Source organism: Gobio gobio, assembly GCF_949357685.1.
Source record: "Gobio gobio genome assembly, chromosome: 3".
Taxonomy (NCBI): Eukaryota; Metazoa; Chordata; class Actinopteri; order Cypriniformes; family Gobionidae; genus Gobio; species Gobio gobio.
This window is the reverse complement of record NC_137099.1, coordinates 2,255,589-2,280,588: the sequence shown is the minus strand read 5'-3', so window position 1 is coordinate 2,280,588 and position 25,000 is coordinate 2,255,589. Positions and strand designations below refer to the sequence as shown.

At 38.9% G+C, this 25,000-nt stretch overlaps 5 protein-coding genes across 6 annotated transcripts in view; 3 read left to right on the top strand and 2 right to left on the bottom strand.

Moving 5' to 3' along the window:
* The window catches only part of LOC307123689 (B-cell receptor CD22-like), a 129,398-nt gene that overhangs the window by 20,611 nt on the left and 83,787 nt on the right, over positions 1-25,000 (bottom strand). The gene's annotated exons all lie outside the window — the stretch shown is intronic.
* Positions 1-25,000, top strand: part of LOC307123688 (B-cell receptor CD22-like) — a 53,776-nt gene that overhangs the window by 6,795 nt on the left and 21,981 nt on the right. The gene's annotated exons all lie outside the window — the stretch shown is intronic.
* Positions 616-7,450, top strand: LOC307123690 (uncharacterized protein). Its single transcript, XM_079812334.1, has 6 exons — positions 616-885; positions 6,001-6,230; positions 6,309-6,405; positions 6,513-6,561; positions 6,657-6,737; positions 6,822-7,450. The coding sequence occupies exons 1-6, from the start codon at positions 845-847 to the stop codon at positions 6,924-6,926; spliced, it is 603 nt and encodes a 200-aa protein (XP_079668460.1). The 5' UTR covers positions 616-844; the 3' UTR covers positions 6,927-7,450.
* Positions 11,021-25,000, top strand: part of LOC307123691 (uncharacterized protein) — an 80,503-nt gene continuing 66,523 nt past the window's right edge. Inside the window, exons 1-3 of the mRNA XM_079812335.1 lie at positions 11,021-11,172; positions 11,476-11,552; positions 11,722-12,583. Coding sequence (XP_079668461.1) covers positions 11,129-11,172; positions 11,476-11,552; positions 11,722-12,164 — 564 coding nt within the window. The 5' untranslated portion in view covers positions 11,021-11,128 and the 3' untranslated portion in view covers positions 12,165-12,583. The remainder of the gene's footprint in view (positions 11,173-11,475; positions 11,553-11,721; positions 12,584-25,000) is intronic.
* Positions 13,641-25,000, bottom strand: part of LOC307124468 (B-cell receptor CD22-like) — a 77,436-nt gene continuing 66,076 nt past the window's right edge. The window contains exon 8 of the mRNA XM_079813671.1: positions 13,641-13,654. The gene's annotated coding sequence lies outside the window, so the exon portion shown is untranslated. The remainder of the gene's footprint in view (positions 13,655-25,000) is intronic.

The following is a 25,000-nucleotide window of genomic DNA, read 5'->3' as shown; positions in this document are numbered from 1 at the left end:
TAAAGGGATCATCAGTGACAATATCCTGCACTGCAACATATCCTCAGAGTCATGAGCTCAAAAAAGGTTTCTGGACCAAACCTGTTGATGGAGAATCAGCTGATCTGTGTTCAGAGAAGAGCGGAAGAGTTCAGTGTTTGAGTGAAGATAAACACACTTCCAGTCTCACTTTGACGGCTGTAACAGAAGCTGATAAACTCGTCTACTACTGCAGAATTACAGATGATCAGAAGAAAAGATGGACAGTGATTCCTGGAGCTTGGCTTGATGTCACAGGTAAAACTAGTCAACTCTCAGAAACAGACCACAAAATATTTTTATGATTGAATTTATGAGATGAAACTGGAGGGAATGAGATCAGGACGTGATGGATGTTGGACTCAAACTCAGGTCTCCGTGACAACAGCAGCAGAAGTGATGAACTATCATCTGTGCCACTGCAGTGTCAAGAGTTTTATTGTGTAACTGCTGTCAGAAGTGCTTCAGTGTTTCAATATTATCATTTTAGTGTTATCACCCAATGCTGATGTTGTGCTGACAGTGAATCTGTTGTTGTTGTTGTTGTTGATGATAATGTGGTTGTTGTTGTTGTTGTTGTTGTTGTTTTTGTGTCAGACCTGCAGGTGGAGACACATCAGAGTGTGAAAGTGGGAGATTCAGTCACTCTGAGATGTAAGAGCAGCTGCTCTCTGCCTGAACACACAACATTCATCTGGAACAGAAACACACACACATTACCTGATCAAACACTGGATCAGCTTCAGCTGTGGTCAGTCAGACGTTCTGATAAAGGAAACTACACAGCAAAATCCCCAGTGTTAAATTAACACTCCTCAGTGTGCATATGTGTCCACACTACAGGGTGTTAAAAGTAACACTTAAGAAGTGTTAAAGTTAATGAGATAATTAAGTGATTAATTAAGTGATGATTGACCATTAGTGATGAGAAACAAGAACTACAGCTGACTTCAGTCACAGAATCAACTGAAGATAAAAGAAGACATTAAATCTCTGAAGAGCTCAGCAGAGGAGGATTACACAACTCCACAATCAGCATTACCAGCTTCACACATTACTAACCAGACTGACTTTATTTCTGTCAGATGACTACAGAAGCGAGAATTACATTTTTGTTGATTTTGTGTTGAAACTTTTTTTAATGTCACCATCATGGTGATCAGTGTTTTCTTTAGTTGGGCAGTTTGATGACTTTTTAATGTTAGTGTTTCTCTGGCTGCTGTAACTGAGTTTGCAATGGCAAGAAAAGCAAGAGTAAACACAATCAGATACTGTTGACTGTTCAGTGATAAGAATATGATCATGGTATAGTGATTTTAATCACTGATATTATGGCTGAGTCTGAGCAATATAATATTAACTTTGTATTTACTGTGATTCCAGGAAAGATTCAGATTGGTTTTAATCAGTAAAGCTGAATTGGTTTTAAAGCAGATTGTACACTAATCACTTCTAACTCCTGCGAGAATAACTCACACACAGACATCAATAATCTGCCTATGAATCTCAACAATGGTGACATGATTCATGCCTCAATGCATTCTGGGAGCCATGGATGAGTTTTCAATGATGCACCCAGAATGCATTGGGGCATGTAGCATGTCACCATCGTTGAGATTCATAGGCTGATTCTTGTTGTCTGTGTGTGAGTAGATCTCGCAGGAGTTAGAAGTGCTTATTGTGTGATGTGTTATTAAACTGGAAAACAAGACTGTACACATACTAAACGTTGATCAGTTTATTTGATGAAAACACTGCTGGATCTCCTGCTGTAGAGTCACAAGGCTACTATAATCAATGACTGTCAGGAGATCAGCAAATAAGGCACTATATGATGATAACAACTGCATCAACAACAAGCCAACATCATCTGTCATCAACTTGTCATCATCTATTTTCTCTTTCTGTTCTCACTGTAACAAACAGTTACAGCAGCCAGAGAGAAACTGCTGACAAATCAAGGGTCAAGAGCCCAACTAAAGCAACACTGATCACCATAATGGTGGCGTCAAACAAAACTATTATTTTCAATAAATCATCAACATCTAAACCTCAGTAAGAGATTCTGTAGACGTCTGACAGAAATAAAGTCAGTCTGGTTAGTAATGTGTGAAGCTGGTAATGCTGTTTGTGGAGTTGTTTAATCCTCCTCTGCTGAGATCTTCAGAGATTTAATGTCTTCTTTTATCTTCAGTTGATTTCATCTAAAGCTGTGGCTGAAGTTGTAGTTCTTGTGTTTCTCATCACTAATGGTCAATCATCACTTAATTAATCACTTAATTATCTCATTAACTTTAACACTTTTTAAGTGTTACTTTTAACACCCTGTAGTGTGGACACATATGCACACTGAGGAGTGTTAATTTAACACTGGGGATTTTGCTGTGTATCAATGTGCTGTAAGAGGATATGAGCATCTGATCTCTCCTGCTGTTTATCTTAATGTTGAATGTGAGTATAAACTGATTCATTAATATTAGAGAAATATTTCACAGATTATTCAGAATTTAGCTCAGGGTTGTTTGATAAATTCAGGCCCAATCATACAGACTGAATGACATTTTAGTTAATCAGACATGATTTATTAATAATATTCAAAATTAATGTAAAGTATGAATCTGTTTTTATTGATCCTTTATATAAATCTTATTCTTTGGTTGATAAATCTGTAAATGTAATATTTAGGGGTTCAAGCACGAAGTGCTGAAACCCTATTGTAATTGTAAGGGTTTTTATTATTATTATTCTCCGCTAAAACGCATCGTGCAGCCCAAACCGTAAAGGCTGGAGCATTGAAACTTTGTCAGATGGTAGCCAAAAAATCGAGGAGAGGTTATCAAATTATGAGCCAAATTGGCCTATAGGTGGCGCTATAGCAATCAATTGCGCGAAACTGCTCATAACTCCTAAACCGTAAGTCATAGACTCAAGTGTCTTATATCATTGGAAAGCTGAATACCTGACGTAAATAATGTATATCTCCGATTTCATTTCCGGTAGGCAAATTTTTCCGTCATTTTGAATTTTGTTGAAAAACTACTTTTGCGAACTAGTCCCTGGATTTTAACCCGATCGGAACCAAACCAGTGCAGAAATGTTCTCTGGAGTCTGAATATCAATAATTATCGAAAAAAAGTTGAAATTTCGATTCACGGTTGCTAAGGTGCGGAAAACGAATGTTGTGGGAGGAGCCTATTTTACTAAAATGGCTATAACTCAAGAACAAAATGAGATATCTTTACCAAACTTGGTACACATGTGTATGGGCTGAGTCTTTGGTCACGATAAAACAATCGCGACGATTGAACACTTGGTGGCGCTATAACACAAAAAAACATGAAAATGGCTATAACCACCCGACCGCTAGTCCAATTGACTTGAAAATTGGTATGCAGTGTCTTGGTCCAAGGTACCATATATGTCTATGAGGACATTGGCGTATCTCAAAAAACATGGCCGCTATCGGCTAATGAAGTTTGAGCACCTCTAAGACAAGGTTAACGGAGGCCGATCGGAATGAAACTCGGTGGGCATGTTTGACTCATGGCCCTAGAGGTCTGTAAGAATTTTGAAAGAAATCGCCTTTTGTTGGCGCTAACGAGTTTTATGGCCCTGTAATCACGTGGTGTTGCACACATAAACCAAATATACATATCATATGATAGGTCTCCTCATGCTGAATAACTTTGCCTCTAGAAGCAATACTGTCAATCAAATTGTTATTTATTTATTCACAATTATGTTAAAAACGTATTACCTAAAATTGCCACCAGATGGCAGCAGAAGACCACTCATTGGTTCATTCTGCTTACTAAGCATATTTAAACTTTATAAAATCATTATAATAAATGTTGCAAATGACATTTTGTCAATGTTTATCAATTAATTTGTTCATTTGATTAATGTTTTTACAATAATTATTAAATTACAATTAAAATAATGCCTGAAAATATGTTTTAAAGGGGAAAACCTGGAATAAGCTATTTGTTACCCATCATTTATTTCAAATATCTATATCTCCAACAAAATGTGCATGTGAGTTAAGCACGTCTGAAGACATTAACTTGGAAAATGTGCCAATTAAATGAAAAACAGACATTTAAAATGAAAATGAGCCAATGAGTGGTTCTCTGCTGCCACCTGCTGGGCTTAAATGGTCATTTTGTCATTCTATTTACTTATCATGTTCTATAATTCCTATTTAGACATTATAAAGTCACTATTACAATATTTACAATTACATTTTGTCAAATTAATTTATTTCAAATATATTATGGCGTATTACCTAAAATTGCCACCAGATGGCAGCAGAAGACCACTCATTGGCTTATCCTCTAAACTAATATTGTTCAATCATATTTAAACTGTGATCGTGCAGACCAAAGCGTAAATGCTAGAGACTTGAAACTTTATCAGATGGTAGTACAAAAATCGAGGCTAATGTTGTCAGAGTATGAACTTGATTGGCCAATAGGTGGCGCTACAGCAATCAAAAGGGCGAAATGGCTCATAACTCCTAAACCGTATGTCGTAGACTCAAGTGTCTTATATCATTGGAAAGGTGAGTCCATGACGAATAAAACGTATATCTCCGATTTCATTTCCGCCATGATAGATTTTCCGCCATTTTGCATTTTGTCAAACAACTACTTTTGCAAACTAGTCCTAGGTTTTTTGCCGGATCGGAACCAAACCAGTGTCAAAATGTTCTCTGGAGTCAGATTATCAATAATTATCAAAAAAAGTCGAAATTTATATTCACGGTTGTTAAGGAGCGTAAAAATAATCGTTCAGGGGGGAGCCTATTTACTAAAAGGGCTATAACTCAGGAACAAAATGAGATATCTTCACCAAACTTGGTACACATGTGTATAGGCTGAGTCTTTGGTCACGATAAAAAAATCGCGACGATTTAACACTTGGTGGCACAATAACGTGAAAAAACATCAAAATGGCTTTAACCACCTGACCGCTGGTCCGATTGACTTGAAAATTGGTATGCAGTGTCTTGGTCCAAGGTACCAAGTATGTCTATGAGGACATTGGCGTATCTTAAAAAACATGGCTGCCACAGCCAATTAAATTTGAGCACCTATTAGACAAGTCTCATGGCCCTAGAGGTCTGTAAGAATTTTGAAAGAAATCGGCCACTAGTTGGCGCTAACGAGTTTTACGGCTCTGTAATCACGTGGTGTTGCACACATCCACGAAATATGCATATCATTTGATAGATCTCCTCATACCAAACAACTTTTTCTCTAGAACTGTTGCTGTCAATTAATATGTTCATTAAATATTCCTGAGTATGTTCAAAACCTACTTTTGCGAACTAGTCCCTGGTTTTTTGCCCGATTGGAACCAAACTAGTCTAGGATAATTCTCTGGACTCTCTAGATCAATAATTATTGAAAAAAAGTTGAACTTTTGCATTTGAATGGCTATTACAGGGTCATTTAGAAAAGAGGTGTGGCAACATACACTCAAAAGCCTATAAATTCTAAGGGAAAACTCAAAACTTCACGAAAATTGTTTTTGCATATGTAAGATAACATCTTTAACAAGCATGCAAAGTTTTATGGAAATCGGACCATAGGTGACGCTATAACTGTTAAAAGCCTTTTAAAACCACGTATTTCCTATTGTAAATTGCCTGTATTGACTGTAAATGGTATTTTCCATCTATTATTTCAGTGTTTAAAATCTTGCTAAATAAAAATTAATGTCTTTTGATGTTTGTGTGCTTAAAGGCCTTAAAGGCTTGAACCCCGCTAAATGCTGCTTGCAGCTTTAATTTTTTATTAATTTTGCACCAGTTCAGATGTAGATTTGTACCTTTTTCATCACTATTTTGATCTATACTTACAGATAAACTTCAGTAATTTAATAATGATAATGGAAGGTCATGGCATTAATAAATAATTATATTCATGTTTTATATATATTTCCTGTAGATCCTCCAGAGAGCGTCTCAGTGTGGGTCAGTCGGTCTGTAATAGTGGAGGGAGATTCAGTGACTCTGAGCTGCATCAGTGACTCAAACCCTCCGGCTCTGAACTTCAGCTGGTTTAAGGAGGATCAAACCTCAGCTGTTGGATCTGGACAGAGTTTCAGCATCTCCAGCTTTAGCTCCAGTTCCAGTGGACGCTTCTACTGTGAGGCTCAGAATAAATACGGATCTCAGAGATCAGCGTCTGTTTCAGTCTCTGTTAAAGGTATTTCCTATAAACACACACTCTTTCAGTTTCATCTGTCTCTCGTGTGAAATGATCTTCATGATGATCTTGTTTCAGGGGTTCAGAGAGCGGCTCTGCACACAGTTTCTGGGCTCGTGGCGGGATTGATCTTCATCATCATCATTATCATCATCATCATCATTGTGTTCATCAAGTGTGTGAAGTTTTTCCTCACACTAAACAAACATCAATCTCAGATCTAAAGTAAACTGACTCTATTTCAAGCCTTTTCTTTTTAAATATAGTTTTCTCTGTTTTCAGGAGGAAGAAGAGGAGAGAAGGAGGAACTGCAGACGTGAATCAAAAGCAGGTGAATCAGCTTTGAATCAGATTGTGTTGTTGCATTGAGCTATGAACACAATAGTGTGTATGAAGCAATATCAGTGTATAAATGTCTCTCTACAGACGGCTGACGCGAGTGATGAGACATACACAGCTCTGGATCCAGCGTCCAGAACATCTGCTGACATTTACAGCACAATCCCAGTCAGTAAACGTCTCAAACACTTCCTCAGTCAGATTCAGCAGATCCACACATAAACAGGCTGTTTGTTGATCTGTCTCTCACAGGGTGTTCAGTCCAGAGCTCCTGACGACACCTACACGGCTCTTGAGCTTCAGTCCAGATCTTCTGAATATGAGACTCTAGCAGTGACTTCAGCAGATCCACATTAAACTCTCCTCACTGCCTCACTGCTGACTGATGCTCCTCAGAAACTGACCATCCATCATCAGCAGCTCATCATTTCATTAGCAGTCACATTCTGCTTTCTTCAACTCTGTATATTGCAATTGAGCTTATAAGAGTTTGCAGAATTTTATTTTTTTGTGTGTATTAGTCTTGCATATCTATATTTTAGCCTCAATTTCATATTTTATGTTTGTGCTGCATATGCAAATGCATTTTAGGAGGAAACTTGTGCAATTCAAATTTATAAAATAAGATCGCAGCAACATTTAGTCAATACTTTAGAGTCTGCTTCACATTAAAAATGAAATGTGTGTATGTTAATATGCCAGCTAAGCAGTATTTTCATGTTAATCTCAGTAATCTGGAACTGATTGTGTTAAAGTCTCTAGTTTCTGTCATGTCTGACGGCTCTGTTGACTGGATTTTCTTCTGCTGAATCTTTACTGGAGAAACATCATCATTTTTGTAGTGTTTATACCGACATCTCAAATAAACATTTCTCTGAAGCAGCTGTGTGTATTTCTCATTATAACTGATATTATGACTGATATTATAACTGATATTATAACTGATATTTCATGTGTGTGTCCAGACTAGGGATGTGCATCTCCATAACTGAGGCCGATGCGATACGCATCTCGATGCATAGCCAACGATACGATACATTAAAGATACATGAAGCAGCTAGCGATGCGATGCGATACGATACACCCCTGTTACGATGCAGTGCGATCCGATTTCGATTCGATGCAGTATGATGCAATGAAACAAATATGATGATATGCATTTCAGTATGTTACAGATACTTTTATTTCTTTGTTTCAGACAACAAATCATAAATTAACTTAAGTGCCTTCTGATTTGTAGTGCATGACCCTTACACAAATAGGCTTTGGTAGTGCAAAAAAAGATGAAAAAAAAAAACCAATGTTTTTTTTTCTGTTCTGTCTCCACTTAAACTTTTAACAGCTCAAACATTTAACAGTGAAAAAATGTAAGGATGCTGCTCAGAGATAAAATGAAGAAATGTTCCATAACTTGCTAGCAGATGAATGTGCTTTCAGCAGACAATTACTCAGTGAACAAAAAACAGGTGCTACATAACCAAAAATAATAAGAAGTACCAAAAAAAAAAAAAATACTTTCACAGTTATTTCATAACTGTATTCAAATGTAAAAAAATGCTTCCTATCTGGTATGTGGTACCTCGGCTCCAAGACGTGGAGGAGATATTGGAAGCCCGCGTTCTCTGTAACGCTGTAAGGCTGAATGTCTTTACATAAAAAAGGCGATTCCGTCGGTTATTGCCTTGGAACGAGCAGAACTGTAAGGCAGCTGCGATCAAAAAGTTTTGATCGTTTGCTCACCCGGCGTCCCGCTAGCAGTAGCAGGTTCAGCTAAATCCGAGTGAGAGGAGGAGGAGGCCGGCGTCTCCAAACTCACACCGTGTCGGCGCTTCAAGTGTGTTGTCAGATTCGTCGTGCTGCCTGTATATTTTATAGTGGTATGACATATTTTACAAATTGCATGGGTTTTATTAAGATTTCCAGCTCTCTTATAAAACCCAAATTTGTAATTACTTGGTGGAGGATGCAGCTGATCTACCTCTGCCATGTTAATCTATGCTCTGTTGTCTCTGTAGTGTTGTGATAGGCTACGTCATATTCACGCAACAGTGAAGAGAGACGTGCTTGAGAAACAGTTTAGAGGGGAGAAAACAATCTCAAAATATTTTTCACTTTCTAAATTATGAAAGTATAGTATGTCTACTAATAATTATAAAGAAATAAATCTGGTTTACTGATGCAGACATGTTAGAAACGATACATCGCGATACAAATGCCAATTTGTATCCGATGCACACTTTTTAAACCGATGCATCGCATCGTTAACTTTTTAAGCCGATGCACCGAGCGAATCGGGGAATCTTCCCATCCCTAGTCCAGACCGCCATCTAGAGGATATCAGTCACACTAATAAACGCCTGTAGGTTTTATAAAGTATAAGTAATAAAAGGTAAGAAGTAAAGAAGTGATTAATTAGTTTAGTGAGATTGGACCAAATGAAAATACTCAAGCGAACCAGAATAAGTGAATAATTAATATTACTAGTTCTTAATTTAATAAATTCTCATTTTGTTATTGTACATAGCAGTATAAAATAACCAATCAAACAGGATTAAGACACTACAGGGTCTGAACACCAATCAGATTAACGCCTGTTGCCGTTGCTCCGCCCACAGCGTGGGAAAATCCTCAAGACTTTCCAGAACATTTTGAGGCAAACAACAGAAAGAAACTGACAGAGACTAAACACTGGTTTGAGAAACAGAATTGAGGAAATCTTCCTTGTGTTCGGTCTTCATCACACTCCAGCACAGTTTGTGTTTTACCTGGACTTATCTGTAATATTATTTCCATTGTTAGTGAGTATTAAGTTCCAGTTTCTGATCATCTTAGTTGTGTTTTATGCAAATCAGGGAAAAACTGAGTATCAAGTCACTAAGATTCATTTTCAGCTCCAGTATTTTTAACTTTCAGAACAAAATGACCACATTTACAACTAACAATTTGCCATCATTTACTCGCCTCCAAAGCGTTACAGTGATGTTTCTGAAGTGTGTCATGATCCTATTTTATATGAATATGTAACCATTAAATGTGTTTTTGCTTATTGTGTAAGATTTGCTCTTAAATCTCATTGTTACTGATATCATCCGATGAATTATATAATGAACAGGTAAAATAAACAGATTGTACCGTCACTCAGTTGGTTTTGAGTCCAAATTAAATATTTTAGTTTTTTCTTTGGCCTCAAAAGTGGACTTAGATGTTCTTAGTTCAAGTTCTGTTATGTTGAAGCCGCTAAAACAAGTCAGTGTGTTTGATTTGTGTTCACACTGTGTCTTTTGTGCATTTGTTGGTCAAAGGATAATCTGAGATGTAGGATTGGCGACACATTGACTGATAGATGAAGCAAAATAACCAGCTATTGTCCAAAAAGTGCCTGCGTTCGGCGAGTGTTCATTTCCAATCCGACTGTAAAGCTTGAGTCATTTTATATAGAGTATGTGCAATTTTGAATACATTATCTTTATAATTCACATTATTTCCTCCTGTTCACACATTAGCTTCTCCTAACACTAGTGAACAATACAGGAAAAAATACAACTTTGGTCACTTTTATTACTTATAAAATCAACACATCTAAGAATCAGACATAAAAGCAGCTGCTGTGACGGCTGTAAAGTGCAGTTCATGTTTTTGACCACTAGATGACAGTAAAGTCAATGGAAGAGCAGAAAAGATTTGAGTAATGGATGTAATTTCTCCATTTTAAGAGGCTGCTCACTGCAGAGCCATGGGTGGAGCGAGACGTCCAGCTCCTCCTCTCTGGATGTGATGTGGGTGTAAAGGGTGGAGCGAGACGTCCAGCTCCTCCCCTCTGGATGTGATGTGGGTGTAAAGGGTGGAGCAAGACGTCCAGCTCCTCCCCTCTGGATGTGATGTGGGTGTAAAGGGTGGAGCTAGACGGTCCAACCACACCCTAACCGACCCATAACTCCATCCCTCCACCCATAGATCCACAGAGGTGCAGCTGGAGGTCATTTGGCTCTGCTGTGAGCACCACTGGGCCATTTTTGGGAGTTATTAAATAGATCTGTTAGTGATGTAGAGTTTTTAAGACCATTAAAACTATTCTTCCTGTATCTGTCGTTGGTCTGGTATCTGAGAGCTTGAGTTGTCTGTCAGAAACTGGCACTGACCCACTTACACACAATGTAGTTGCTGATAGTTACGACTGTGTGCGTGTGTGTGTGTGTGTGTGTGTGTGTGTGTTGTCCACTGCTTCATGTGTTAAACACAGAGTTTGTGTGAGAAAGAGGAAGTGACACTAAGAGCTGTAGAGAAGTTGCTCAGACGCTCCTGAGCCGTGATGAGCATCTTTACACTGTTCTTTCTCAAAGCAAACATCTTTCACATATTCTCTCACACAGATTTAACAATCGTGAGCTCCACAGAGATAAAGCTTGACGTGTGTTTGACATCTGCAGACATTAACTTTTTTCTCCAGTTGATCTTGTGTAGTTGAGATGGCGGTCACTCATAACAGGAAGAGCAAGGACGACATTTATAGCTGCCCTTTATAAAGTGTGAAAACGAGGCGTTGGACGATTAAACTGCGGATGTTTTTCTCTTTTGGGCGTCGACACATCGACACTGCAGAGCGGTAAGAACATTTTAAACATTATTTATGATCATTCAGTTCAGCTACGAGTGATATTTGTAAAACTGTTGTAGGTGAATGTTGGTTTGATGAAGTGATTCTGACTCCAGAAGCTCAATCTCTGCTGTAGATGTAAATATTGTGTGAAGCTCTTTAGACACACGAGGCCTGACATGAGAAACATCATCAGTTCACGTCAAGCCTTCAATGAGCCGTGGATTATTCTCAGATCATCGTGTGCTTCATCTGTCAAACAGAGTTTGTGATGTTGTGTGTCGATGATGCTCATAATGTCATAATTGTCAGTTTTCTGATTGCAGAAGTCACTATGGTGTCGTCTCTCATAAAGTCTCTTCCTCTGATCGTAGTGATCATGACTGCGGGTGAGATACAGATATTTGAACTAAAGATGATTGAGCTCTTCACACTTATAAACGGACATGAGTGTTTTGCTGTCGGATAACATAGAAATGCTCAAAAGTGAACAGATATGTTTTGTATATTGCTCTAAAACACATGAAAGCCTCTTCATTCCTCATGTCTGTGTTTCAGGGGTTGATGGTCAGTGGGATTATGGAGTGAATTACAGCCCTTCATATGTTTGTGCATTAAAGGGATCATCAGTGACAATATCCTGCACTGCAACATATCCTCAGAGTTATGAGCTCAAAGAAGTTTTCTGGACCAAACCTGTTGTAGGTGTTGTAGATCCACCTGATCTGTGTTCAGATCCAGAGAAGAGAGGAAGAGTTCAGTGTTTGAGTAAAGATAAAGATAAACACACTTCCAGTCTCACTTTGACGGCTGTAACAGAAGCTGATAAACACGTCTACTACTGCAGATTTACTACACACAGAGCGGATGGAAGATTTACGGGGATTCCTGGAGTTCAGCTTGACGTCACAGGTAAAACTAGTCAACTCTCAGAAATAGACACAGAAACACACAAACACACACATCAAGCACTTTCTTATGTCACTGAATCTGCAGAATGACCTTCTTTATTTGTTGGAACACAAAAGGAGATATTTGCGTATGATGTAGGAGAAGCTTTGACGCCTCTCACGGTTCAGACTAATGGGGCTGGGCAACAAACTCAAGCTCCTCTTCTCTTATATCAAAATCCTCCCACATTTCTCTTTAAAAATGCTTGTTTTAGACTCTAATTCATGACCGGTGTTTTGTTTTGCTCTATCCTCTGAGCTTCTGTGTTGGTCAAAATGTCATGTGTCGGGTCAAAGGTCACTCTTTCGCCGTAAAATGATGTGTGTGGTGGTCAGGCAGAATATAGTTATTTTAGTTTATACATTTTTAAATATGGATATTTTTCTCACACAAGGCTTTGCTTCAGAAGGCCTTTAGTAACCCCTGGAGCCGGATGGAGTGCTTTTATAATGGATGTTGTTGTTGCACAGTAAATTCCCTGGGGCCCGTTCTTCGTACCTCGCTTAATACATCTGAGATGATTTGACAGATCCCAGATCTTTTAATCGTGATAACTGATCTCTGGATAATTTGGTTCTTCAAACGAATTTGCGGATTGGATTTAAATATCTGGATTGAATGATCTAAGATCACTGTGCGTTCTTGTTTTCCCTGAAGAGGGCAGATGCATCGATACTCGAAACCATGATCAGCAATGCAGCGATTGGCTGGCGTCAAGACCGCAACGTAATGACATCATATAATTAAAAAAGCCACCTGGCAGAAAACTTGGCAAATTACACAAAAAAAACCCACGAATATCTGGAGCTTTATAAGGAAATGGCTAAACGACCAAACCAACATAAAAGTTATAATAGGTCAATGATAAATGTTTTTTTTGTTACATGATTACCAATTATTCACGATTTTATACAGTATTTGTACACCCTTTACATTTTTATTTCAATGTTGTAATTCAATTTTTTAATTCAATTTGAAGCAGATTTGTAACGTGACAGTATTAAAGTTTTCAAGGGTCAAGATCAAATTCTCTGCATCTCTTGCGCTGCATCAAGCCATCCCATTATATCCGTCATCACTTAAATTAATGCACGGCTCAGATGAACTGTACAACATGTGTGCAAACCTCCAATAAAATTATAAAGTAATTATTCCATCACAAATAAATCGCTCAATCAAGTGGCTGTGTCTATAGTATTATACACAACATTATAATATTATATTCATTCTCATATACATAAACAATTTAAAAATTTGTATATTATTATTATTTAAAATGATTAGTATTGCCCCTGGTTCAGTAATGAACTCTTGTAATAAAGTAGCAGTGGCTGGGACAGATTTTAAGTATCACCTCAAGATGCAATCTAATCCTGTTTACATGAAATAAGCCGCTCGCGAGCAGGTTTAAGCTAACGGACCTGTTGCTATGACAGCAAGTCCAGGATGAGCGTCGAAGAACCAAACAATCCAAGATCATGTCAAATCGTCAACAATCAAATCCAGCTAACTGAGTTAGCGAGGTACGAAGAACGGGCCCCTGGTCTTGAATTAACACCGCTCGGTGTTCATATGGGAATCACCAGCAGGTGTTACAGTAACACTGAAGCAGTGTTAGAGTTAATAAGATACTTAAGTGATTCATTGAGTGATGATTGTTTGATTATTGAAGACACCTGATGATAATGAGCAGAATCACTGAAGATTTCGGCTTGTCAAGTTGAAGTGTGCGCCGTTCTCTCCTAATGCCTAGTTCAGACTGTATGATTTTCAAACTGGTCGTATCACTGCTCTTTTCACACTGCATGACTATCTGGGCCAGCACTCAGTCACTGCTGTGTTCACACTGACCGATGGATCGGCGACTGGGGGTTTCACACTGCATGACTACAAGAGGAAAAATCACTGACAGCTCTGTTCCGTCCACAAATTACACGTGAGAAATGAGAAAGAAACAACGTGAGATCACACGTGCGTCAGACTGGAGTTCTCGCGCGAGACTGGAATTGTTATTAAAAATATAGACTGCAGTGCAGAAACTTCCAAATTGTCTGTGCGCTGATTTGCAGCAAAAGGGAGAAAAATAAAAAAGATTATGGTGGAGGAAATGGTTGGGGAGACACCGGGAGCAAGGATTGTGTTCTGCAAAGAGAGTTTGAGGTAAATAAATAATATTGCAATGTGCTGCTGTTGCGGCTGGTCAAGCAAATGTTTGTGCTTTGTTTCTGTTTGATAGAATTGTAAATATATCTATTAAAATACTGATATTATGGTCTATAACTCCTCCCGAACCTCCCGCTGTTTGTATCTTGCTCTCTCATTGGCTGTCGTCATCGCCGATGTATTTTTCAGTCAGAACTCATTTCACACAGTAGGAGATTGAATCGCCGACAGGTCCAGATATTTAGCATGCCAAATATCTCGCGGGCGTCGGCGACTCATCTGCGATTCTCTCTGATCGTGTCTTTGATCATTCACACTGCGTGATTGTCACTCGCGTGCACAAGCACCGATTTGCCTATGATTTCGGGCATTTGTCGGCGATTTTGCAAAACCTGTCGGCGAGTCAAAATCGGGGCTAAAATCGGGCAGTGTGAACTAGGCATTAGTCGAGTCTATGCAATGGCGGACGTAGCTTTTAATAACGGCTAACAGCGCTTATCACATGTATACAGATCCATGCGCAGTCATCTCATTGTATTGCAGAACAGAGGCGCCAGAATGCAATAATATGACATAGTAAGGCGCGTGTGTGAAGCTTCAGTCCACTTGGGCCCTGCCCCTGTGTGTATACAGTTACCTGTCACTGAGTCCACAGTAAACTTGTAGAAGGGTTTCCCTGAGCCCATGGCATCCCTCAGTGCATCAGTGCCGTGGATGGGAAATCAGGCAGCCAATCATAGCGCGGTTTTGCGTTTTCATGTGGACAGAGATTTTTTTGAAACCGTGCTTGTGTGGATGCGATTGCTTTTTAAAACGAAGGAAAAACTCTGGTTATAAAATTACCCGTGTACGTGTGGACCAGGCCTTCGATGAAATCAACTGAAAAGACATTTAGGCCCCGTCCACACGAAGCCAGAGCTTTCCCTATCCGATCTTTTTTCCCCTTGTCCCAAGAAATATCTGTGTACACACAAAACCACAGAAACCGACTCAAAACGATGTAGTACATATGCCAGGCCAGTGTGTGGGGCTGTAATTCTGCCACAGAGATGCACTAAAAACAGAGAAGAAGAGTTGTGGCTAGAAGGGGTACAGCAATGGTAGGAAGTGAGGCAAAATCTCACTATAAAATAACAATAAATAAATGTGCTACTTACCAGATGTGTTTTATTAACGCTACTTAACAGATTTGTGTCCAACCCTGGTCCTGGAGAGCTACCACCCTGCAGATTTCAGCTCCAACCTCAATCAAACACACCTGAACATGCTAATCATGGTGTTCAGGGGGATAGATAATTACAGACAGGTGTGTTGGAGCAGGGTTGGAACTGAAATCTGCAGGACGGGAGCTCTCCAGGAGCAGGTTGGACACCCCTGCTCTAAACCTACCCTTACAATAATGCAAATACAGTCATTAAATGACGCAGTATTGATGTGCTCATGCCCAGTGGCTGTAGCTGTAGCCCTTCTAGTCTTTCCCATGCGGGACCAGTGTTGGGGGTAACGAGTTACAAAATAACGGATTACAGTAACAATATTACTTTTTTGGGTAACGAAGTAAAGTAACGCATTACACTAAAAATATTGGTAACTACTTTACTTTACTAGACTATAGGAACGCGCTTTCCTGCGTTACTCAAGCCGTGTTTGCCTGTGTGTAAAGATCTGATATGTTTAAGTGCTGCGCGCACCGTTGCCATAGAGCAGTGTTTCCCAACCGAGGTGCCGTCTGACAAGAGCAGGGGTGCCGTGTAAAAGTCCTTCAAATTCTCTCTTTGTAAACTTTGTTCAATTCATGCGAGTGCTGCCGTATGTTTGAATAAGACCACTCATTTTCGCTGTCATCACAAATGAGAAGTCACGCGCGCTGTGAGAAGATTTTGTGTCTGTACTGCCCTCATCCGAAAGCGCGCACACGTCTCACAGTGCGCAAATATTAAGTTCTCTTTCAAGTTTTGCTCTTGAACGGACAAACTCACACAAAAACTATGTCAACATGCCCATCTTGATGAGTATCCTAGCAGACATAGTCTGTATATGCCTTAAAACGACGCATATCCGAGCATTAGGTCCAGGATTAGCCCAGATAGCAATGAGTCGGCTGTAGAAGCGTCAGAATTGCGTAATCGCAAACACGTTTGACGGCGCACCGCCGGCGGCAGCCGCTTTTTAAAAGCGGCAGCCGGCTTCCTACCGCCTTCGTTCCGCCGCCGGCCCGCAGGCAAACCGCCGTTCCGCCGCCTTTATACCAGAAGGCGGCCCGGCGGAGGCAAACGCTTTTTTCGAGCGATCTGCCTCCGCTTATTGTGTAATAAATAATATTTATTTATTTATTATTCATATATTTGTAACATGCAGTTTATGATGGATAATAATTGAACAAACCAGATAAATTCCCATTTGGCATTTTTATTCCACATTTCAAAGTACAGTAACTGTCAATGATACAAGATAATATAAATGAAATATAAATAACAGACAATAAATAAGCTTAAATAGGCCTATAAATAACAAAAACAATTTTTTTTACTAAAGAACCTGCATGTTTCCAATTAAATTTTGGTTTAAAAAAAAAAAAACAGCCTTACAAGCAAATTATAACACTTACAATATTTGTTAATAACAAAGAGGTCAGCTCTGGGATGAAAAGAATTACCATTAAACATTATATCAAATAATGAGGATATTTGGTACCAAAGAATGTGCAGGATACCAAATAAATCGAGGTATAACATCACATTTAACAAGCCATTTCTAACAATAGGATAAATGGTAATAATTTAGAGTAAAGCTCTGGAGAAGAATAGAACAGTAGTAGAACAGACCATTACAACAAGCCTGACTATGGGTTCTCCGGTTTTCCCCGACCTCCAGAATGAGGCAGCGCAAATTGGCTTATCTTCAGTGATTTCTTGTGCGCCTATATAAAGGACAAACAACCTCGCCATCCCATATCCATCCAAGGAGCTGCCTTCAAGGCAGGGTCACAGGGAATAAAAAAAAAAGTAATTTCCACAGTGAACAGTGTGGATTGGGTGAGTGTAGCCTGAAACTTCTGGCTTCTTTAGGGGTCTTGATGTTACTGACTGCAGGATAAAGAAAGGGTTCCAGGTGTCAGTTGTCAGCCTAGGTATAAGAGGTCGGCTGTGGGTCCCTCTCAGCTGTGCGGCGTCTTTTTCCACCTTCACGATCAGATGCTCCTTTCAGGTAACGCATAACGCTAACCTGGACCGCCTCATCAGTGGCATCCTGGGTTGCCGGGTTCTTCCAGATGGCTCCTGTAGAAAATACAGATCTGTCATTCCATTTGAATGGCATAAGGCCACACACATCTACTTAAATATATAACAAATTTATATATTTTTATATATATATATATATATATATATTACTTTGAACAATGGTCTTCAGGAACATGTCTCTAAAACATGCTTTATCCCCTACACCAGTCCAGGTTGTATTAATGGAAAGGTGATTAGAGAAGATACTCTGAAGCATTCGCCACACGGTTGTCTTTAGGTCCCTCCCACATTTGATTGCCAAAAACCGAAGCTGAAAATACAAAAAAGTGTTACAAATTACATATCTCTGAAGCTTCTCATACATAAATATAAAAATGTGACAGGCTGTGGATTCAGACTGTAGAATATGCAGTGTACAATCTTAAATTTTACTTTTTAGATTACCCTACAGCATTATAAACAAAATCAGCACACTTACTGGAGCTCTTTATCCTGCCTCAAACTGTTGTCAAGCAACGCCAAATGGGTTGTCTAGGGGGAGTAACAGACCCCCTGGCAGGGAGAACTCTCCAAAAGACACATTGGCACTGAAATGTTGCCGCATAGTGTCCATTTTGTTGTCCATGCTACGCACAACATCGCCAAACTCTCCAAGACGTTGCAGCATTAGTGTCTGATCTGCACCTACAGGGGTTCACAGAATAAAAGAATAAAGCAGTCAGTCCTGGTCCCTTAACTACTAAACTATGACATTTACAACTAGGTCTACTACATGTACAGGTGGCCCCAGTGGGAATTAAACCAACAACCACAGGTGTTGTTTGCAAGTTGTACCTGATTGCCCAGTACGAGCAAACGTCATCAACATTGTTTCACTTGCTTCACCTGCTCTTGAAGTGAGCCGCTGCCATCCGAAGCTACAAAATGAAAGGCATTTGGTAATTTTGGACCTACATCACAGTCAAAGAAGTAAAATTTAAGAAAGAGTGCATGTTCTCACCTGCTCGTGCATTGCTTTCCCTCAGGGCTTGGTAATCATTCTGGAAATCTACATAAAAAAAAAAATATATATATATATATAAATAAAACAACAACTAAAGGCACAATTTTCCATACTGTTTAAGTTTCCAACAGCTGCAATTTCCTGTTTGTCCATCTCAACTCCTTTCAATATTCTTCTCCTTATAGCCCAGTAACTAGACATTGTGACTAACAATTTATTTACCTTGAAAGCCGAAACGATTGTCCAACAATAGGTCTCTTGGATGAAGATAACCGATTGTGCTCTGGTCAAGGTATCTGCAAGAAAATGTGAACAAAACCGCATTGTTAACGTTATATACAGAATATACAGTAGCTATGCTGTGGGGGGGGAAACTGGTCAGCCAAATGTGGAACAGTAAAATGTATTCATTCAGTGTAGTGATTCAAGTAAACTGCATTGTCCTCAAACATAAAAAGTACAGCAGTTCAGAGAAATAACTCATAAATCACCTTAAATGCTAGAAGAACAGTAGCAACACAGCACATGTTAGCTAACACTTGCTAAAACTGACCTAGCAGCATGCTTGTTCGGACTAACAAAATAATTTAAATAACCTATATACATCATTCTGTTTTGTTAGAAAACACCAAAAGTTAAACTTAAGTCTTTCTAGATGTAAAGCTTTGGCTAACTTACCTACAGTAGCTAGATACATTTTAACATGTAGAACATGCTTGAACTCAGTGTGTAAAAAAGGCGAAACAGCACGTGTTAGCACTGTGTATTGTGCTCTAGACTAGCAGCGTGCGTGTCGGCACAAACACATTAAAACAACCTACCGGTATATTGTTGTGAACTTCAGTTGTTTGTTGAAGAATAGACCAGGAGACGTCGGATCAAGATAGAATTATTCTTTTAATGAGAACCTTCTGTGCTGCAGGTCGTCCGAAAACAGTCTGATTTCACAGCACAAGATAATGCAATTTATCTACATTTCATGGGAAGTGGTTCTACAGCAGAGGAGGAGACATTCAAACAAAGGAAATGCATATGTTGTGTAGGTAAAAGACACACCCTACTATGAAATCCCTACCAGTCCCATTGAATCAGCATACCTATTCGTATGCTGATACTAGCCAGGCCAAAGAGCCATTAAAGTCTGGGCTCCCAAAAGGTGGGCTCTGACTCATTTAAAGCACAATAGAGAATAACAGGTCTGGCAGGAAAGGAGACTCTTGTTAGAGCCTTTGAAGTCAGTAAAACAGGTCTGGGAGATTTGCGTAGCAGACTAATTCATCTGACATCATCATTTTTACCTAAAATCCTAAATGCAATGTACTTTCTAAAATTTGTAATCCCACAATTCCCCCCTTTGGGAGTTCTAAATAACTCCCACATAATACAAATTTAAACCTTCATCAGTCCATTCTGTAGCTTATGTTTTTTTAGCATAAGCACCATCGTCTAGTCATGTAACTTGGAAAAAGTTACAGGCACATTTCACTTTCTCTGTGTTGATTGTCTGTGGTGACGAATGACATGCTGCCACAGAAACAACATGCCACTAGGGTCCGTGAAGTTCATTACGGGCAATATTCTTTTGTGGTTGGAACAGTCCTTGTGAGCCTAATGTTGACCTTACAGGTTTCCGAACCATGAAGAATTATCTTCAGTCATCTGATGTAATTTTTGCTGAAAGATCAAGAATGTCTTGTTGGATTTTGTTCAAGAGTCCTTGACCACCATGTTTGTGCATAAGTGAGTCCTTGAATGCAGCCATCTTCTTTGTTGGTGGTAGGAGAGAACCAGGGTGCACCTGCCATTGAATTGGCTGAGCAGGATGTTATATACAGACGTTCCTCCCATCATGTGCCACCCATGGGATTCCTGCTCCTACTGAAGGCAGGTGTGGCATGCAAACGTTCTTTCCAGCAAACAAGGTGTTTCTTGGCATATTCATCAGCTCTAAGAATATGTTGTTTCTGGAGTCTACACTTTGTGCGATGGCCATGATGATTAGCAGCAAGGCAATCTTGATCATGTTGATGGAAGACTGAAGTTCCCGTAGATTATTCTCTGCGTTGTGTATTTTTTTTTTTTTCCTATTCTTCTTCTTGACAGTTGACTCAGTAGTTGGTCTCGTTGTCCTTCAGAGGTTGTGGCTTCATAGGCAGGTGAGAATCGGTGCATATGGGTCTGGGGACAGCCATCAATAGGTATCTGCACAAAGAAAAACAAAAGACAACAGAGCAGTATTTGTTCTAAAAGACAGCAAACATCAGGGTTGTCTCATCTGTTCAATCGGAGTCTGCTATTGTTGTTCCTTCTTTCCCTATTTGTTAATTCCTGTGACACCTAAAGAAACAGTGAGGTAAGGATGGACTAGTGGATGGGGATGCCTACAAGGGAATCTTCGCCGCAGGTTTGGCCCCCGAATGCCTGTTGCATTCAGTTCTTTCCTGGGCTCCTCACTGATTCGTGTCCTACCCTATCCCTGTTGGTGGGGGAACAAGTTCATAGTGTGACACATGACTCCAGGTTTTCCTTCCCTGACACAAAACTGCAGCTGCTGTAATGTTACCTTCAATCACTTGAGCTGAACCCTCAACAAACAACTCCAATTCTGCATTCTCAATGGGAGTTTCTGCTATTTCATTCGTAGTTGCGTTTGTAACCGTAACACAATCATGAGTCATTTCATCCTCTAACAAAACTTCAGTCATTGCTGACATCATACATGAGGATGGGTTTGTGACTGGTGGACTCTGTAAAACAATGTTCGGGGCTGTGACGCTAAATTTCACTGAATCAACAGGCATATCAGATACTGATTGAATGGCTACATCTGTTTCAAAGAAAGCTTGCAAGTCAGGATTGGCGTTATCAGTCTGACTAACTTCATTCACATCAGTTTTCTCTTCAGCTTTGTTGAGGTTCAATTTCTTAGTCAAAGAAGCTACTCTAGCACAGAGTTCTTTGTTCTGTTTCTCTAGCTCTGAGATCTGCTGAGACTGTTGTCTAGCTAGCGCTAAACCAAATTCTCTGTGACAACAAATAATGCCTTTCACATTGTTCTTGCGAATACATGCTCCTAAAACTTTTTTACATTCATCAATCGACCAATTCTTGTCCGGATGGATCTCATATTTCTGAGTTAGTTTTTGTCTAACCTTCTCGGTGACAATTAAATTCATCTGCACTCCTAACTGTGATATGAAATCACTGTCTGTCCACAAAGGAGCTGCGAGACCACCTTTTTCAGTTGTGGGGGTCAGTCTAGCATTCTTTCTAAACATTTTTGAATTTCTTTGTTACCACACACTCACAAATACTCACTTCTCTGATCATTTCTTTGTTAACACAGCTCAACTATTGTTAACTTCCTTGACAAAAAACAGAGGACAACACAAATATTAACTAAATGTTAATCTTCCCTGCTTGAAAAACAGAGGATAACTCATCCCTAAAAAAACACTTTTTTAGAGGGTAACACAAATATTAGCTATGCTAATCTTCCCTATTTAAAACAGAACAATTATTAGTTTGTGAGGCTAATAACTTCCCTATTTGAAAAACAGAGGATAACTCATCCCTAAAAAAAACAGACTTTTTTTTAGAGGGTAACACAAATATTAGCTAAATGCTAATCTTCCCTATTTAAAACAGAACAATTATTAGTTTGTGAGGCTAATAACTTCCCTATTTGACAAACAGAGGATAACTCATCCCTAAAAAACACTTTTTAGAGGGTAACACAAATATTAGCTAAATGCTAATCTTCCCTATTTCAAACAGAATTAGAGGGTAACACAAAACACAAATATTAGCTAAATGCTAATCTTCCCTATTTCAAACAGAACAATTATTAGTTTGTGAGGCTAATAACTTCCCTACTTGACAAACAGAGGATAACTCATCCCTAAAAAACACTTTTTAGAGGGTAACACAAATATTAGCTAAATGCTAATCTTCCCTATTTCAAACAGAATTAGAGGGTAACACAAAACACAAATATTAGCTAAATGCTAATCTTCCCTATTTCAAACAGAACAATTATTAGTTTGTGAGGCTAATCTTTTCTGTTTGATAACAGAGGATAACTTAGTTAACCAAACCCTACAGCCGTCTGTTAACTCTTCCCTGGCAGCCAGAGGATAAACAAATTTGTACTGGTCTTTAAGGTTCTTTTGGATAGAGCAGCACTCACCACAACCCTTGGTTGAAAGATTCAGTCTGGAAAATCTTTGTTCAGCTGGAAGTTTCGCTCTGGATTCCAGTCTGGAACGTAGGCAGATCTTTTTCTTTGAGCTTGAAGTTTCAATCTGGATTTTAGGTGAGGAAGCTGGAAACTATATCCGGGTCACAAGGCACCATCTGTTGTGAACTTCAGTTGTTTGTTGAAGAATAGACCAGGAGACGTCGGATCAAGACAGAATTATTCTTTTAATGAGAACCTTCTGTGCTGCAGGTCGTCCGAAAACAGTCTGATTTCACAGTACAAGATAATGCAATTTATCTACATTTCATGGGAAGTGGTTCTACAGCAGAGGAGGAGACATTCAAACAAAGGAAATGCATATGTTGTGTAGGTAAAAGACACACCCTACTATGAAATCCCTACCAGTCCCATTGAATCAGCATACCTATTCGTATGCTGATACTAGCCAGGCCAAAGAGCCATTAAAGTCTGGGCTCCCAAAAGGTGGGCTCTGACTCATTTAAAGCACAATAGAGAATAACAGGTCTGGCAGGAAAGGAGACTCTTGTTAGAGCCTTTGAAGTCAGTAAAACAGGTCTGGGAGATTTGCGTAGCAGACTAATTCATCTGACATCATCATTTTTACCTAAAATCCTAAATGCAATGTACTTTCTAAAATTTGTAATCCCACAATATACATCAAAAAGGAAACATGTACTTACTTAAACGCTCGTAGTCGAGGATATTTTCTGATCTCCTCTCTTCAAATACTAAAACCGTGTGATGAGTTGCCGGCCGCTGTTGGTAAATCTGTTTCATATGTTTTTCCGGTTTGTCTTCCGTCTTTTTTAGGTATACTGCCCCTGCCCCTGTCTCCTTAAATTAGTACATTTATAGACAAGTACAATACAAAAAGTACAATGAGAGAAAAATAAAAATAATAAAGCATTGTGGTACAGTTCCGAATATGTAGAACAAAGAATAACAACAAATGTAACAATGTATATAAAATAAATAATAAAAATAAGAATTCTGAGATAGAAAATACTTTATAATATTAAGGCAGTCACATGAAATTGAAAAGCTTTCAGGTTTCTGTTTTTGTAAGCTTTTTGTTTTGCGACCTCATGTTTGAAAGGGTTTCAAAGTATATTGTAAAAATCAGCTTTATAAAAGGTAATATTAGAGGACTTCTTTTGAGTTATTCTTGTCTTATGAGTGTAGAATTTTTCCTAAATAATTAATAATATATTTTCGTTTTTCAGAAAAATATGGGTTTTGAAAACAAAGTAAAATGTCATGAAGTTCTAAGTTCTAATTTTTTGTCATGTCTATTTTAAAGTCAGTCCAAAAAGAAATAGAAAAAGGGCAATACAAAAATAAAAGTGTTCAATATCCTAAAATGAACTTTCAAACTTTCTTAACCCTCCTATTATGCTAAAAAAAAAAAAAAAAAAAAAGTATTACATCCATTATGGGTCAAATTGACCAACACTGTTTAAACACACTCAACATGCAAATAATCAAGTGAAAATTTAAATGTAATTTCCTAAACCTAACCTTATCATGGAATCAAGAGTCAAGAATCTGTTATAAACCCTAATGGCTTTGGAGCAAAAAAAACTAATATTTGATATAATTCACATATAGGCTAGGCTATAATGATTTTATAATCGCTTCAAATGTGAGAACTAGTTAAAATGCTGTCAGTTCCACTCTATTTCCCAACAAGCCAAACATAGCCAACGTGGCTGGTCGATTTTGAGAGTAGAAATCCTTGTATTTCACAGCGGCTTGCCGCCAGCCGGCCGCGGTCCATTAGGCGGAGGCAACCGCCAGAGAAAATGAAGCCGGCGGCCCGCCGGCTAGTCGGCCGCGGCATCTCGCAAGAAATGGGAGTGACGTATTCGGCGGCAAACGTTTCATCACCGCCAGCGGGACGCACCTATAGCCGACAGCTTAGGGCCCGCGGCAAAAAGAAGCCGTGCCGATATTTTTTGCTATCTGGGAGGTCTTAAAGGGGCGGTAGGATTAGGTCTTAAAGGGGCAGTAGCCTTTACTACTGTCTGTTTAATGTCAAACAACAAAAGACAAGGACATCACTCACCGCTCTCGATTGAATAGATTTTGTAAATTTAATAGGATTAATCTTTAATTTATACAGTCAAATATGCAATGTTATTTTACATTTGATCAATTTCTGTACCTGAAAACTAATGTTAGACGTACCTAAAAAACCTGAAAAGCATTGTTTATTTTATTAGTGTCTTTGCTCAATAGTATTTATTTGTGCTGCTG

Bases quoted from the DNA above. Each gene is read 5' to 3' on its own strand.
- LOC307123690 (XM_079812334.1), top strand. From the start codon at position 845: ATGTGTCCACACTACAGGGTGTTAAAAGTAACACTTAAGAA. The intron at 6,231-6,308 runs GTATTTCCTATA...ATCTTGTTTCAG, and splicing joins TGTTTCAGTCTCTGTTAAAG to GGGTTCAGAGAGCGGCTCTG. The intron at 6,738-6,821 runs GTCAGTAAACGT...TGTCTCTCACAG, and splicing joins ACATTTACAGCACAATCCCA to GGTGTTCAGTCCAGAGCTCC.